At 47.9% G+C, this 16,233-nt stretch overlaps 1 protein-coding gene across 1 annotated transcript in view; it reads left to right on the top strand.

The window, feature by feature from the left end:
• The window catches only part of LOC144124177 (unconventional myosin-Ie-like), a 54,397-nt gene that overhangs the window by 3,993 nt on the left and 34,171 nt on the right, over positions 1–16,233 (top strand). Inside the window, exon 3 of the mRNA XM_077656829.1 lies at positions 13,299–13,495. Within this exon, the coding sequence (XP_077512955.1) occupies positions 13,299–13,495 (197 nt within the window). The remainder of the gene's footprint in view (positions 1–13,298; positions 13,496–16,233) is intronic.

The raw sequence follows: 16,233 nt of genomic DNA, 5'->3' as shown, positions 1-16,233 counted from the left end.
CGGCCTTTGAGAAACTTGTCGCTTCTTTTGGCTCTGTTTAGTTATACGTCCATCGCCAAAGGAATAAGGAGTAAGGAATAAGGAGGAATAAGGAATAAGGAGCGCATGCACGCAGGATGCCGAGTATTTTGCCTTCGTTCCGTCCAGGTAATCTTGCGAAACTCGAATTAGTTCTCGCAGCGTCACAGCCGGTAAGGGCTCAATTTGTGCGCCGGGCATAGTATAATTGAGAAAGTGTTTGAGGAGGCCAGAGTGGGTTGATGATGATGATGATGGCCTCTGGTTGAATGGCACGTACCCACGGGGGGGGGGGGGGGGGGGGGGGGGGGGGGGGGGATTGGCCAGGGTACATTGTTGATACAAACACACACATGGGTAAGGACTGGAATAATTGGATAATTTTGTGAAGAAGGCGCAAATTTGGAGAAAAAAGGTGAAAGAAAAAGGAAATGTAAAAGCCGTGAATTCACATTTTAGCATAAGGATCGACCTGATGCAATTATATACCCGGAAATTAAATCGCACACAGATTTCAAGGCATACCCCTTGGCGCTTGCCCCAAAGGAGAGTAGTATCGGAATAGATAGAGGGAGCCCCAGTCGAGCGAGGGGGATCTCCAAGTATGTTCTACGGAGTGAAGTGAGCCGCCGGCAAATGAGGAAAAAGTGATCTATAGACTCTATTTCGCCACAAGACTCACAAAGGTTGGTCAGCGAAAACCCTGATCGGCATAAATGAATGATCGGCAGAGGGGGTTATTCAGCGTGCCGACACTGATAATAATAATAACAGTGACGAAATGACGGGAGAAAAGCACAATGAAGCGATCTTTTCACCCTTTTTCGATCTGTTTCCCTGCAATTCAGAATCTACTCGCCCCGATGGCTGAGTGGCTTTGGCGTTCGGCTGCTTATTCCAAGGACGCGTGTTCGATCTCGGCCGCAGCAGCCGCATTTCGATGGAGGCGAATATACGAAAACGACCCTGTGCAGTGTGATGTTAGCGCCCGTTAAAGAAAGCCAGGTGGTCTGTACTAATCCGGAGCCCTCCACTACGGCGTCCTTCATAGAACATGTGTCGCTTCGGGACGTTGAAAGCTGTAGTTTAGTAGTAGTAGTAGTAGTAGTAGTAGTAGTAGTAGTAGTAGTAGTAGTAGTAGTAGTAGTAGTAGTAGTAGTAGTAGTAATAATAATAATAATAATAATAATAATGACTTTATTTGCGTCGCTTATACAGTATGCCGGAGGGCTACAGAAGAAGCTGGCACATCGAGAGCTTGACAAAGCCCCAGTGTCCGGCACTGGCGACATCGTTTGGCAGTCACAACAAATCATTTGCGATATACATACAAAAATAGCACTCATTGAAATGTTGGTGCATACAAGAAAAGAAAAAGGAACATATTACATTTCAAGACACGCATTTACGAAGTGCAGACTGATAAAGTACAGCCATTCAAATTTGAAGACAGCACCTTTCAAAGCTTACACTCCGCATGAACATAGAAGTTATTTTACTAACAAGGTGAATAAATCGACAGGAAAGCTTGGCTCAAACAAGGAAGCGGAACAGCTTCCACAAGGGTTCACTGCTGGAGACACTCAGTACTGCAATGAAACTACAGTATCTGGGACGTTAACGATGCTGTTTAGTGGTTTTGTTTATTCATTTTTTCTCCGCATATTTAAGTGGTTGCAAATTTTCCTGGAAAGAATGGCAGCGGTCTCGATGCTCTCTTTGTACAACATATCTAACAATCTTGGCTATCTGTCTCTTAACACTTGTAAGCCGTATGTTGTCCTTTATATCTCTATTTCCTATCTCCCATCTCTCATTTTGTCGTGTGTTATGTATGGTAGAGTGAATTTTACTAACTGGTGTGGCAGGTTTTTTTTTTATCGTGCATAGACAATAATCATAAATCTTTATTACTGGTATTGTATACCTTACACGTGAGAAATGAGTGCTCAGAGAGAAAGTACAGGTGGCCACAGCTCTTAAAAACCTTTTGTGGACATGATTTTTATGTAGGCTACTTTGCGTCGTAGAGACCCAAACTAAATGGCAATAATTAAATCTGGAACAAAAATAGGGTGTTATAGAGTAATCATTACACTACGCGGCAGTATACTTCTAAGCAAAGAGTTGGTGAGGTCAAATGCTCTTGAAAAATCTATGAATATGCCTAGTAAAACACTTGCTTTTTCGATGTGTGCTAATATGTTTTCTTTTGTTTAAGGAGCGCCGACTCAGTACTGAAACCTTTACGGAAGCCAAACTGGGAATCAGCTATAATGTTATGTCTCTGTTCATATTTAGAAAACATCTTCAGTGTAGTAAGCTCGCTTTATTTGCATTCCATCAGTATCGAGAGCACTGCTGTATTGGGTTTCATATTACTTTTCACTTCGACTTCGTCGACAGGAGCAAGGACAACTAAGCTGCTATTGTAAGGAACAGTTGTTAGATTGTTACTTACACTCACCTTGTCAGCAGTGTTCACTGTGTGCTCATTAAAAGCATTGGCTAACGCTTTGTTTGACAAATAGGTCGTATTTTGTTTTATCGTATGAAACGGCCGATTCTTAACGTTATAGTTTAACAGTTAGTTTAGTAGGTTCTTCCATAAAAAGTATTCGTGCTTTTATTTACTTCAAAATCTAAACTTCGCAAGTTTTAGTCAGCGAAAATTCATGTATATCTAGCATTTTGTTTCCAGAATGGCGCTTCTTGCCTTTGGTTATCGTTATTTGTCGGTTACGTAGACATGCGGAAAGTTGGGACTCCGCGTTCACCAAAATAAATGAAAGTCACGCGCTTCAGCCGAAAAAAGAAATGCCGGAGTTCTGGCCACCTGCTTGTCCTGTTAAGAGGTGACCGATGTCGGGACACTCGTCAGTCTGTAAGCGGAATCATAGAAGTCGGCCTTGCTCGAAGCATTGGCCGTATAACCATCCCGAGCTTCGCCGATTCCTCCTTCCTTTCGCGGCGCCGCATGCAGCGTCCGTGGCGTTCGCCAAGACATGCTACCGTATACGGTCACAGCTGTTGCGCGCCCCAGCATCGCCGAGCCAGGCAGAGCGGACTGCGAGGAACGTTTCGTCACACCGGGAACGAGAATACGAGCGTTCGCGAGAATACTTTCCCCTTTTTTTCTTATTTTCCTTTCTTCTCTGTCTGTTCCGAAGCCTGGCTTATTCTGGTCGACGTCCTCGCCTCAGCACCGTCGCCGCCGTCCAAGCGTGGGGAGAAAAGGCGTTCGTGCCCGACGAGGCTTAACTCCCGTTTCCCGGCGCGTCTACTTGGGGATATTGGGAGGTGGCAAGGCAAAGCGTGGACAGAGTGTTTGTGTTTGTGTGCGTGTGTGGATGGGGAGGGGAAGGGCACATAATGGGAAGCAACCAGGATATATAGAATTAAACGGGTAGCAAAAAGAAGGGGAAGAGACCAAGAAAGAAAAGGAGGGACAAGATGGGGAGGAAATCAGGAAAGAGAAAACATAGAGATCGGAAAGCTAGGAGAGAGTGGGGGAAAGGTTAGGGACAAGGATGGAAGGCGAGACTGGCGCCAGCCATCAAGCAGGGCGCAGCGTCTGGAGGAAAGGAAGACATCGACCTGCGTCCGACCACTTCACAATCAGCGGTCTGCTGCTATGCTACTGCCTGTCTTCCGTGAGAGGGCGCTGACGTCGGGAAGCCGTGGACGCGAGATGACGACGCGATAAGAAGAAGAAAGTATGGGGGGGGGGGGGGGGTACTTTTTGTTATCTTTCCTTCTTTTTGATCCTTTCAGCTTTGCCTTTGTTTTCGTCGTGCGGCAAGAAGCCGTCCCGTCATCGCCACTCTGGGCGACTACAAAGATTACGAGGGGGACGTTCTGCGACACGCTGTCCGCAACAGATGTCGGGGAAAAGATTGCGTCAGGAGAAGTTCGGTTAGAGGCAGAGCGAGCGGGCGATCCGTCGGGCGGCGTAAGAAAAATGCAATGGGGGACGTTCGGTCGATGTGTTGCGCAGGCAGACCGGGAGCACGATAATTATAACACTATACTGTTTACCGGGCGGGACCCCTCGCGAGAACCGGACGCATGTCAAGAGCATGCGAGGCGACGAGCGCTGTGGTTCGCATGAGCGAGCAATGCGAGGAGAAACAAATGTACGAGTAGTCATCGCGGAACAGACGCATCTTGAAAGGACACCCCTCTGGATTCGTTCTGAGGGGTGCAAATAATGCAGAAGCAATGTAGCGCTGGGAGGTGGGCTTTGTTCATGTGTCGTCGCCATCATGCAGTTTGCCACTCCCAAATATTCCAGAGGACCCCCAAATGTTAGAAGTAGGCCCACCCCAGAAAATGTGGATTAGTGGAGATCAGTCAGTGAATCCAGCTGAATTCAGATTCACCTTAAGTTAAGGACAACGCAGCGAGCCATGGAAAGAAAAATGATAGGTGTAACGTTAACAGACCGGGAGCGGGCAGAGTGGCTGAGGGAACAAACATGGGTTAATGACATCCTAGTCAAAATCAAGAGGAAGAAATGGGCTTGGGCAGGGCATGTACTGCGAAGGCAATACAACCGCTGGTCCTTAAGGGTAAAGGAGTGGATTCCAAGAGAACGCAAGCGTAGCAGGGGGAGGCAGAAGGTTAGGTGGGAGGATGAGATTACTAAGTTTGCAGGCATAGGGTGGGCGCAGCTGGCGAAGGACCGGGTAAATTGGAGAGAGATGGGAGAGGCATTTGCTCTGCAGTGGGTGTAGTCAGGCTGGTGATGATGATGATGGTGAGTCAGTGAATTAAGGTAGATTGGCGGGAAGTAGTTGAAAGATTAGTTTGAATAAGTTGGGATTTGTGTGTGGATTAAGGTGACTAGTGGGTATTAGTTGGTAAAATAAGGTGGAATAGTGAATGGGGCTAGTATAACCCCATAGGATAATCCAGTAGAAGGTCCAAGCCGCCGCGGTGGCTCAGTGGTTAGGGCGCTCGGCTACTGATCCGGAGTACCCAGGTTCGAACCCGACCGCGGCAGTCGCGTTTCGATGGAGGCGAAACGCAAAGGCTCCCGTGTGCTGTGCGATGTCAGTGCACGTTAAAGATCACCAGATGGTCGAAATTATTCCGGAGCCCTCCACTACGGCACCTATTTCTTCCTGTCTTCTCTTAGTCCCTCCTTTATACCATCCCTTACGGCGCGGTTCAGGTGCCTGCCGAGATGTGAGACAGATACTGCGCCATTTCCTTTCCCCAACAATCAATTTTCAATTTTCAAAAAATTCTAGAGGCCCGTGTACTGTGCAGTATCAGTACACGTTAAAAAATCCTACGTGGCCGAAATTTCCTAAGCCCTTCACTACGGCGTTCCTCATAGCTTGAGCTGCTTTGGGACGTTAAACCCCCATAAACCATAAACGAAACCATTCTAGTCTTCAGATTTTCAAATTTTGCCGTGCTGATGACCTCTAGACCAATCAGGGAGTTTCGTTACGGAGAAACTGGATGCATTTTGCAAGACGACAACCTAAATAGTATCGCAATAAAAAACAAAGCGGCTTCTCGCATGCGTGGTCTGAATAGGCTGTCGTGGTGCACCTTAGCTTTCAAGCTGGGCTTTCATGTTTGTTCGTTTTATGTGTATGAGAGTGGACGATGGCATAATTCTTGTTGTTTTCGCGTTGCAACATAAAAAGCGGTGCGGAGAACGCAGATAGGGCACTTAATGCGTGGCTAATCGGAAATTGTTAGATTCCGCGCTTAATTTGCACACGCCAAACCGATATCTTTTTTTTTATTTAGGAAAGACATCTTAGAGCACATGTCACGAGCAATCCTTGTTGAGAAGGGTATAGGTATCGGTGTCGCGCGGGCGTAGTGTAGTCTAGTGAAGCACTCAAGGAGCTAGAAACCGGTGCATACTGCGTAACGAAGGCTTAATCCTGCACTTTGATTTTGGAGCGCCGGCAGACATGCTGTATATCGCTTTCTCTGAACTTGTATCCCTTCCTAAAACACTGTCCAATAATCATAATTCATCACTTAAAAATAGTACAGACCACCTGTTCCAACAATAAACGCGCGCGATATCTTTTTGCTCAAAGCGTATGCCGATCGCCGTTATCCAGCAACGTATCAGCCCAGTAATTAACGTATGAAGGCTCGTAACAGCGAAGAATCATGTTCCTTGAATAATCGAAAGTGAATGTCGCCATTTTTTTTTTCGGGCTGATTTCGGGAAGTTACTCGTGCGATTAACTACCAAAGTTCCCACATCGTGCAGCGCTACTTTCATACTGCGCCTGCGTAGATTTTAAATCTGAGTCTGGCTGCAGGTGACGCAGAAAGGAAGTTCGCCGTGCAGGCGTACAGCGTTAGTCGAAAGTACCTAGGCCTCAGGGTTTGGCTGCTGAGCCGTGAAGGGGAGCACTTGGGGCGCCTACGAAGCTCCGGTCTCTTGAACATCTCCTCTCCCAAGCTTTGAAATTTCACTGGTACTCTAAACAGAAAGGACTAAAAAGGGAGTAAGCTGTCCTCTAGAGCACTCCCTTTAAAAGGGAGTTCGTATTTACATTGTACGCTGCTCAGCAAGAAACGCTCAAGCCTGAAGAGTTCTGAACAAGGCTGTACATGTTGTTTGCTGTTTTATTATGGCTGTTGCTGGCTTCAGCTTCGGGAGAGCTCGATATTATAGTTAAAGTTTGTAAGAAATCAAAGAGGCAATAAAACTTTGTATATTTGCCAATTCTACTGAAATTCACGTTACGCCATGCGGATCTCAAGGGCTCAGGAGCTGTAAAAAGGTTTAGCGGCGTCGAACTTGCATACCAGGAGACTGCGGCCACAATTTTATCACACTCCTCCTTACTTAGAGCAGATAACCGCCACGAGCCTTTAAGAAGACTCTTTAGAGGCAAAAGTTGGTCCGTATACATAGCATTTTGTTTTCCGCTTCCCGTTGCTTTACAAAGGATTAAGCCAAAGTGTAAGGAAAAAAAGAAGAACCAGTATAAGGAGCAGCAAGACGGCTCTAAACGGAAGCGAGCGCGGTCTCCGCTGACACGGCTTCCCACTCTCGAGGGGGTCTGCAGAGGAGAAGGGAGCCACGCCTCGAGGAGTCGCCGGCTGCTTTTAAGGAGTGCTGTCAGCCCTTCTTTCCGCCGAGGTCGCAAGAAGCGATGGCTCGACAGTCGAGCACGATTGTAAATAGAATGGGTAATCCACTCGCGCGCTTTGTTGCGCTTTTTGTTGAGAGCGTCGTGGCATATTGTTTCTCGATTCTTGGCACTTCTGTATACTGCGATGCGTATATATGAAGGCAAAAAAGAAAAACGTACTTGAAGACGAAGACGAGAAAAAAAAATTGGTAAATCTGTTTAGCGGGAGAGACAGAGAAATTAGGCTTCGTGCTTCTTCAGCGTCAGCGTGCCATACACTCGTCCGGTGGTGGATGGGAAGGACAAAGTGGCGAAATACGGGAGAGAAAGGAGAAAGGAAAACATTAAATGTGAGCGCGGCACAGCTTTGAAGAGCGTAAAGTGGATTTCGCGTTGTGGATGAGCTTGATAAGTACTCGCGCTGCACTTCTGTCTTTTTTTTTCCTGGCTTTATTATTTTTTCGCGTGCATGTGGCGTTGTCTTCTAGGTGCGACATTTCCGTCACGCTGTGCCTGTTAAGTGCCGCCTTTGCTGTAAACGAGGAGGGACTAGAAGTGGCATGGACTAACGAAAATGTCTGATTGGATATCATTTCCCTGGTGCGAAAATAAGACAGCGGAGGTTTTGCCACCCTTTCCTCTGCCATAAGTTCGCTCATTCCCAGGCCCGCCTAGAGCACATGGCCATAGCAAATATGCCATCTAAAATATGGCATCACTGGTCATGTTTGTAAGCACTTTCTGCCCGCCCACACACTTAAGCTGCGCGTAGGTGCTTAGTCGACGGGACTGCTGACTCGAGCAGCTATCAGAGTTCTCTGAAGTAATGCTTGCGATGAACTTGCGGAACACCTTTAGCGACAACAGCTTCCATAATAAAAAGAACTGTTGGAGCATCGACACCGCATCCTTTTTGCTGATTGCGCACTTTCCGAGCAAATAAATGTAAGCATAATCATCCGTACGATGTCCATTTTGCGACATTTTTGGGATACAGTTAAAACTCGATCTAACGAAACCCGATTGTACGAAGGTCCCGATCAAATGAACAAATTTTGATTCCCTGACAAGTACCCATAGAATTCAGCGTTCTTAATAACCCGAAATAACGAAACAAGCGACCACTAAACCGAATTTAACGAAGTTTTCTGGGAAGAACTAAATTTAAAAAAAAAACAGGGTCATTTCTCACTTATTTTGACCACAAATGTTTCACAGCTTGTTGGCAGCGTGCCAGTAGTAATACCTAGGCGCCCAAGTCACGACACTCGTTTTGTTTTGGCGTGGCTGCAAGCCGTGCTTCTGCGCGGAACAAAGGACTCGGCAGTCGGCGGCGCTCCCCGCATTCACTTGGAATCCGTTTTACCGGATTGCGCTTTCACGCACAAGCGATTCGGACCGCTTTCGGTGACTTTTCGCACGCGCTGGCGCGGGTTGTCGGCAAATACGATGCCGCGGTATAGCTTTTGGAGGAGGAGGAGGAGGAGGAGGAGGAGGAGGAGGAGGAGGAGGAGGAGGAGGAGGAGGAGGAGGAGGAGGAGGAGAACTTTAATGGAACAGGAGAGGTCTGCCTGGTTGTCGGCCTGGCATGCTATACTCCAGGTATAGATTTCGAAGAGCGGGAAAGTACCTTCTTCGTTTTTACGAATTTCCCGACTTAACGAAATAATTGGTGGCTGCTCCTCACTTCGATAAATGTGCTGTTTACTGTAGTCCATTCGTGGACATCAGTACAACGTCCACAGCACGTCTGATGTGAGGAGGTGCGACGTCCCAACATTTTCCTGCTATCCTATGGACGTTTAGTGCGTTATCTGAGATGTCTTCCCCCGGAAAGGTTTCTCTGACTACTCGCAATGACAGCAAACATGCACCAATAAAGACCCGTATGGGCCGTATACAGTTCACTATACGCCGCGCATTGCGCTTCCGGAAAGGAGTGACGCGCGCACTCGAGAAACAGTCAGGCAGCGGAGTTTCGGACAGACAGTCGATCTAGCTGGCGCGTTCGCACTGGCGGCCGACCAGTGCCGGGTGCGCTGAAGGGGGGGGGGGGGGGGGGGGGGGGTAATTAATGGCCCTTTCTTCCTCTGGCAGTCGGTTGTACGCTCGGGACGAAGGCGTTGTCCCGGACAGTGCCATTCAGTGATTTATGCGCTGCGAACCAGTGTCGACACCAACTGGCTGCAAGGAGAGAAAGACGGGGGGGATCGCCGGCCGTTGGCAGCAGAATATATTGATGTGCTCGGGGAAAGAATGAAAGTCGACGTCGCCAATCACTGCGCTTGTAAATGGCTTTGCCTCCGCGACGTGTGTGTGTCGGAATGAGAGGAGAAAAATGGACGTGAAAAAGGGGGGATTTTTGTGGTGCGCGTCGATAAATGGCCTGGAAGGTATATATGTGCCCTATCGTATCTGCAGAGCACGACTTCGTTGAAAAGCCCGCCGACGTCGGTTGGCATTGTGTCGCCTGACGTTTTGGGTTTGGCGGACCGCGGGCGGTTCGCTATTTGGTTCAGTTAGGAAGAACAACTGTTGTAAGGTGATGCTTTTATTTTTTCTTGGATAAAAAATAAGGAACTGCCACTTTAACGATTTACAGTGACGGGAAATAAATAACCGTTTAGAGGACGAAAGTTGAAAGTAAAAAAAAAAGTATTTCTTTCGCCTTTACTATGAACGGCAAGATGCGTCCAAATAATCTCATATACCTGAGCGACACACAGATGTACAGCAAATAGAGTGGAATTTGATGACAACTGCGAGCACCGTCATTCGTCGTAAAACCCTTGCTCGTTTAGCGTGGAGCGACGCTTTCTGGATATAGATTTTGTGATGGGCTAAGGAGCGCCAAAGTTTTTCACTAGTTTTTCACTAAAAAACAAATAAAATATTAACCGAAGCATGGCATTATATCTGTGCGGTATATACTATTTTGTATTGGCTTTACGCTTTGTTAATTGATGCTGAACAGTGTGAACTGCTCTTGAGTTACTGTGTAGCCCTGCGTCAAAATGTTTTTCAAGGCTGCAACTTATTTATTTTTAGGTGTTACGTACTCGATGAATGTGTCACTAGAAATATTTATGGTGTAGATTGCCGATCACACACGCACGCCTACGCAGTAAAAACAATTACGTCTGAAGGATTGCGCATGTGTGTCATTTTCAAGGTCAAGAGAGAATTTGAAACAATGGAACCGTGTTTTAAAAATAAAAGTTTTAAAGAGCCGTCACAACATCAGTACGCAGAGAATGATACAGCAGCTTTTTTGTACTTGTGGCAGACTCTAGAGTGATGTAACGTGACACCAATTTTAAAGCCATTACGAAACCTTGGAAAAAAGTCTTCGTCGCCTTTTCGCGCTTTGAAAGCAGCTCTTGACGTGTGATGTGTTAGAGCTTACGTGACGATGGATGTATCACTTGTGTAAGGAGAAAGGCTGCTTGAAAAGACTTGGCTGGAAATTTTTACTTAAGGCACGTGGCTGTTTCACTGCACAGTGAAAACTGAAAAGTTTTTTCAGCCTTAGCTGCCTGGTGATTCTGTAGTGGTAATTTCGTCACATTCGCTCTAAGGTGCCGTGGTAACTGATTATGGGTCAGGCGCCTAGGTTCCTTCAAAATGCATAGCCTCTGTAGCGCTCTCGCTGTGTGGAGAAGCCAACGTTTCTGCCAAGAAGCAGGCTCCACAGCGTTGCACTCAGTGCCCGCGGGAGAGCCAATTCACCCTCGGGGCGAAAAGTTGGCGGTCGAGCTTGCGTCTGGGGCGAGTGTTTCTATAAGCAGCTTCGCGCGGCCCCCGGCGCTGTACAGGTTTCAGCATTGAAACGTGCCACAGTTTGCGCGCACGTGCCGGGGCCGAGGCATTGCGCCATTCCACTCGGCATTTTACGGGGGCCTCGGTTCTCACTTTCGCAGCAGAACGTTCTGCGGCTTGCGCAATGCGTACGTGCTTAACCGGGCCCCTCTTTTTCCTTAAGGGACGTGCGCAAAAAACTGCTTGGTGCGCTGGCGAATGCAGTAGTTGCCAACCGACAGGCGTTTCTGACGAGGTGCGCGCTGGGCCATTTTTCAACTCGGTGTAATCGTTAATATCCTTTCTTTTGTATATAGGATAAACAGAAAATGCTGTCGATTTTCTCTTTATTTCTTTCTTTTTAGTGTTTATACTTCTTTGGGGTGCATTCTGGTGTGCACTTCAAATGTTCGGATGAAAGCGAAATCATTAACTGCAGCTGCACTGCCACAAAACGAAACCCAGAGATCCAGCTTGGGTACCCGAATGAAAACATCGCAGTCGAGTAAAACTGCATGCCCGCCTGGGATTCGAACCGAGAACCACGGTCAGGCTGGGGTATTTTTCCTAACTCACATGTCCATGTTGGCTATAGCAGTAGACTGGGTGGGGCCGCATCAACAGAAGACACGAATGATTTTAAGAGTTCAGGTATCAGCCACACGAATTCCGATGGAATCTCGCAGCCCTGAGAGCTAGGAACACCGGCAAAGCCGCAGCTGTGCGTAAACCTGCACCGGGAAATTTGTGGTGCAGCTATTGTTGACACAAATTTGTTGTATTTGTGACAAATTACACAATAACTTTTTCCTACCTATGCTAGTAGCATATAGTACATAGAAGGTCACTTTCCTCTGCATCGCAACTGCCTGGAAACTAAAGTTCTGTCATGAAACCCAGCAAGATTTGCGGGCCTCGTGTCGCTTGCACGTGCCTGGAATCCAACTGGTGCCACCTATTTTGTGCTTAGGCATGCTGAACGGAGTTATTAAAACTCCTGTTAAGGCTTCGGTGCAGTTAAGAGACGCGGCGCTAGCGCAAGGACTCGAGAACAGAGAACAAGACAGGAACGACGACATGCATTATGCATAGTTCCTTTCTTGTTATCTCTCCGCGTCCCAGCTTACGACTCTTGCAGATACTGGGAAAGTCCTCAGCTGTTAAGTGCAGCACAATCCCAAGGTCATGGCATACGTGTAGTTCACTGAGGACGGGTCTGATCACGTGGATGCACGCGTGACGTTGCTCGCGTTTCGGTAGACTGACGCAAGAGCGCTTCCAGCCTATCCGTTGCAACAACGTCGTGGGCGTAGCTATGATGCATCTGCATGATGTACCGCAGAGCGCTCCCCTAAATAACTTTACCATAGCCCGTTTCTTAAAATATCCTGGGCAGCTACCAGAGAACAGACGCAGGCTATAGCTACCGACCCCGAACTTCTCGACAGCGTAGAAGCATTGATGCTTTTTGCCTACATCTCCAGTTTGACGTATTTTAGTTGAAAGTTCATGCTCAGATTTAAGCGCAACGGCAAACTTGCGTGAACGTTCATTTCCTGTCTCTTTTCTTTTTCCATTATATGGGTTGGCTGTAATAGCACCTAATAGCAACAGCACCAGCGTAATGTGGGCAGGAAACAGTCATTGGCAGGTTATTGTAAAATGTTTGCTTCGTAAGTTGCACTTGCTGCTGCTGCATGGGCGGTCAGTGTTCTCAGAAAGAGAATATTGGTTAATTTTTATTCCGCTCATTGTCAAAGTTGCATCTTGGCTGTCTGCATTCTAGCTTCAGAACACATTTTCTAATCGAATTTGACGCCCTGTTTGTTGCATGCTTCCCGTAACGCTTTCCCCAATAGTTTTTCCTGCATATCCATCGCCACCATGATCTTGTGATCATCCCCTTTCCGAGCCTTTCTACAACAACCCTGGTGCTTTCCGCATCTGTCCAAAAATAACCTCGGAGGCTAGGTCTCGCTTAAAAATGCAAATATGTGTACGGTCTCGAAATATCTTCATTCTTCTCTCTCCGCTTCAAATCTAGTGCTCTAGAGTGCTGCACCCTAGAGAAATTGTAGCACCCTGTAGTTTTGCAGTCGGAAAATGTTGGTACCAGCGAACAGATGGGACCACCAGGAGGAGTACACGGGACCAGCGCTGTCCCGTGTACTCCAAGCTTCGCTGTTCCGTGTTGTCTTCTTCTAGTGATCCCGTTTGTTCGCTGGTACCAATATGTTCGATTCACACTAACTTCCCCGCGTGACCACCGTGTTTAAAGTATTGCGGTGCTTAGAGTTTTGTGATCCCCCTGGCTGCTTTGCATGGTGCGAACCCTGCCTTTCTCTGGTTCGCGTGCAGACCTGGAATTTCCAGCGTACTTGCTGGGCCTGGACGCGGCGCAACTGGCCAAGAAGTTGACCAGCCGTGTGCTTGACTCCAAGTGGGGCGCCCACTCCGAGAGCATCGAGATGCAGCAGAATGTTGAGCAGGCCAACTACATCCGCGACGCCTGGGCCAAAGCGCTGTATGCACGCATCTTCGACCGCCTCGTGGAGGTAAGTGCACCTCGTTCTGCCTGCCTCATTATTGTGCTCCTTTGGTCAAAACGTGCGCCCCACGCACAGCTTGGTTCACGGAGAGGAGTTGTGAAAAGCGAAACGTCACTACTCCTATACAGACAAAATGATGATGGTGGTGCGAATACAGTGCCGTGGCTACGTTGGCAAGGTGGCCACTCTGGTTGATTGAACGATTTTAAGCACATTACTGTTATTTCACTCACCAGTAAGCAGTGTCTGGTATTGAATAACACTCCAGGGAAGTCCACGATGATAGATCAAAAACAAACAGCAGGCATCTGCATGATGATGGTCAACTGTTGGGCAATGTGTGCTTCTAACCAGCAAGTGTTCCATGACTACGCTAACAAAATGGAGGACGGCCGCTCCGCGGCTTTTTTGTTTAATTTGCTTTGGCAGGTACGTCCTTTTTGCGGAAATATCTTAAATGCACTCGTGCTCCCACAGATTGTTCAGGGTTGACGACCTCTCTTTGCCTTTTCGTCGCGAAAGTTGGGGTCATGACGCTTTTAGCTCGTTCACCCTCTCTCTCGTAACAGCCGATATCTTGCACCCTTTACTGCCCTCGTACCTCTTGCGTATGAGGGCAGTTACACAGTTACAATGCTTCTTTTTTAGCTTTATTCACTTAAATAAAAAAATCGCGCTTAAGGGCAGTGCAGGTGGTCCAATAAAAAATTTTTGGCTTGAGGGAGGCCGGGGGTTGGGGAGGTCGCGCGACCGCACCCTTGTCCTCCTTTAAATCCGACTAGCACATCTCAGAGGTTGTGAATGCAATAGTTGGGACATTTTTGATCGAAGGGGAGGCGAACTAAAGTTTTATAGAGGTTTAACGTTCCAAAGCGACCAAGGCTATGAGGGACACCGTAGTGAAGAGCTCCGGAAATTTCGACCACCTGAGGTTCTTTAACATGCACGACATCGCACAATACATGGGCCTCTAGAATTTGAGAGAATTCATTTTTAGGGAAAAGAAATGCAGCTGTACCTGTCTCGCATCTCGGCGGACACCTGAACCGCGCCGTAAGGGAAGGGATAAAGGAGGGACTGAGCGAAGAAGGGAAGAAAGAGATGCCGTAGTGGATGGCTCCGGAATAATTTCGACCATCTGGGGATCTTTTGCCTCTATCGTAATTCGACCGCCACAACCGGGATCGAACCCGCGTCTTTCGGGTCAGCAGCCGAGCGCCATAACCACTGAGCCACCGCGGCGGCTTGGAGGCAAACTAAAGCACTCGGAATTGAACGTGCCGCCGCGGTGGCTCAGTGGTTATGGCGCTCGGCTGCTGACCCAAAAGACGCGGGTTCGATCCCGGTCGCGGCGGTCGAATTTCGATGGAGGCGAAATTCTAGAGGCTCGTGCACTGTGCGATGTCAGTGCACGTTAAAGAACCTCAGATGGGCGCAATTTCCGGAGCCCTTCACTACGGCGTCCCTCATAGCCTCAGTCGATTTGGGACGTTAACCCCCCCCATAAACCGTAAAAGAGTTGAACATGGGACAGTGTCAGTTGAACAGAAAGGGGCCTGTGATACAAGCGATACTTCAACATTAGAAGCGTATGCCAGCAATACAAGGGCGACATTTAACTTTTTAACATCAACGTGCAAGGTACTATGCAGCTAAAAATTGTACTCCAAATTGAAGAGGAGGCGCACAAGCAGTGAAGAGGGGCGGGGGGGGGGGGGGGGGGGGGAATGTGGCAGGTTAAGGTCAAGTGACTGCAGATCTACTACAGACGGCGGAGACATTATGATAGGAAAACTTGTATCCAGAGCAATGAAATCTTAATTCGAGCTCTCCTAATTTGAACTTCTGGTTAACTATAACTGATGGCTTCAGTCCTGCCATTATCACATATATTTCAATAAGAAAAAAATGCCTGTTGATTCGAACACATATGGGCACATGCAAAATGATGAAACAGTGAATTCGAACAAGCCGCGCAGCTGCCGTGCCCTCCTGCTCCCGCCTCCAATGCACAACAGCGTAGCAGCAGCGAGGCAGCCAGCCATCGCTTCGACGGTCGCGGTTGCTGTGGCGTACATCTTGTGCTTCCATCTTTACTCAGCTCTTTTTTTTTTAAACAACCGACTCTCTGCATGTGGCAGTGATAGTGGCTCAGTCGGTGCCAGTCGACAGGTCCAAGCACTTTCTTCGTTCGGTTACAGCAAAGCAGCAGCAGCGAGCAGCCGCGCACCACTAACCATGCGGATTGATCACACGATTGCCTTGTGCACGCATGGTTTGATGTCATTGTTTGTGACCATGTGTCGGCACCGAGCGCCACCTGTCCCATCATGCATAGAGCATGTGTCAGCATCGCCATCATCACGCTCCTGCTGCTGTGGGAGACCGATTTGTGTAGGCGGTCATGGGAAAACGCCGGACAGGTGACTAAACATGGTGCCACTGTAGTTTGGGGGCCAGGGATCTACCACTTTCCTTAGTGCTAACCAACCGCATACACGCGAAGACACCTAGGGTGCACTGACTCGACTCCTGACAGCGACCAGCCTCCTTAATTCGAATAAGATTTCCGTTCCTTCTAGCTCAAAATATCGAGATTCGACAGTATATACATTCCCTAATGACCTCAACGATTCTGTCACTCATATCTTCCAGTGCACCAGGAACATGAAAGAATGCCAGCATAATAATAGCCCACTACATTAATGATGCAGATGACCTGAAAATTTATGTAATGATCAGCT

Source organism: Amblyomma americanum, chromosome 3 (assembly GCF_052857255.1).
Source record: "Amblyomma americanum isolate KBUSLIRL-KWMA chromosome 3, ASM5285725v1, whole genome shotgun sequence".
Taxonomy (NCBI): Eukaryota; Metazoa; Arthropoda; class Arachnida; order Ixodida; family Ixodidae; genus Amblyomma; species Amblyomma americanum.
Note: the sequence above shows the minus strand (reverse complement) of the source record. Positions and strands in the feature narration are given on the sequence as shown.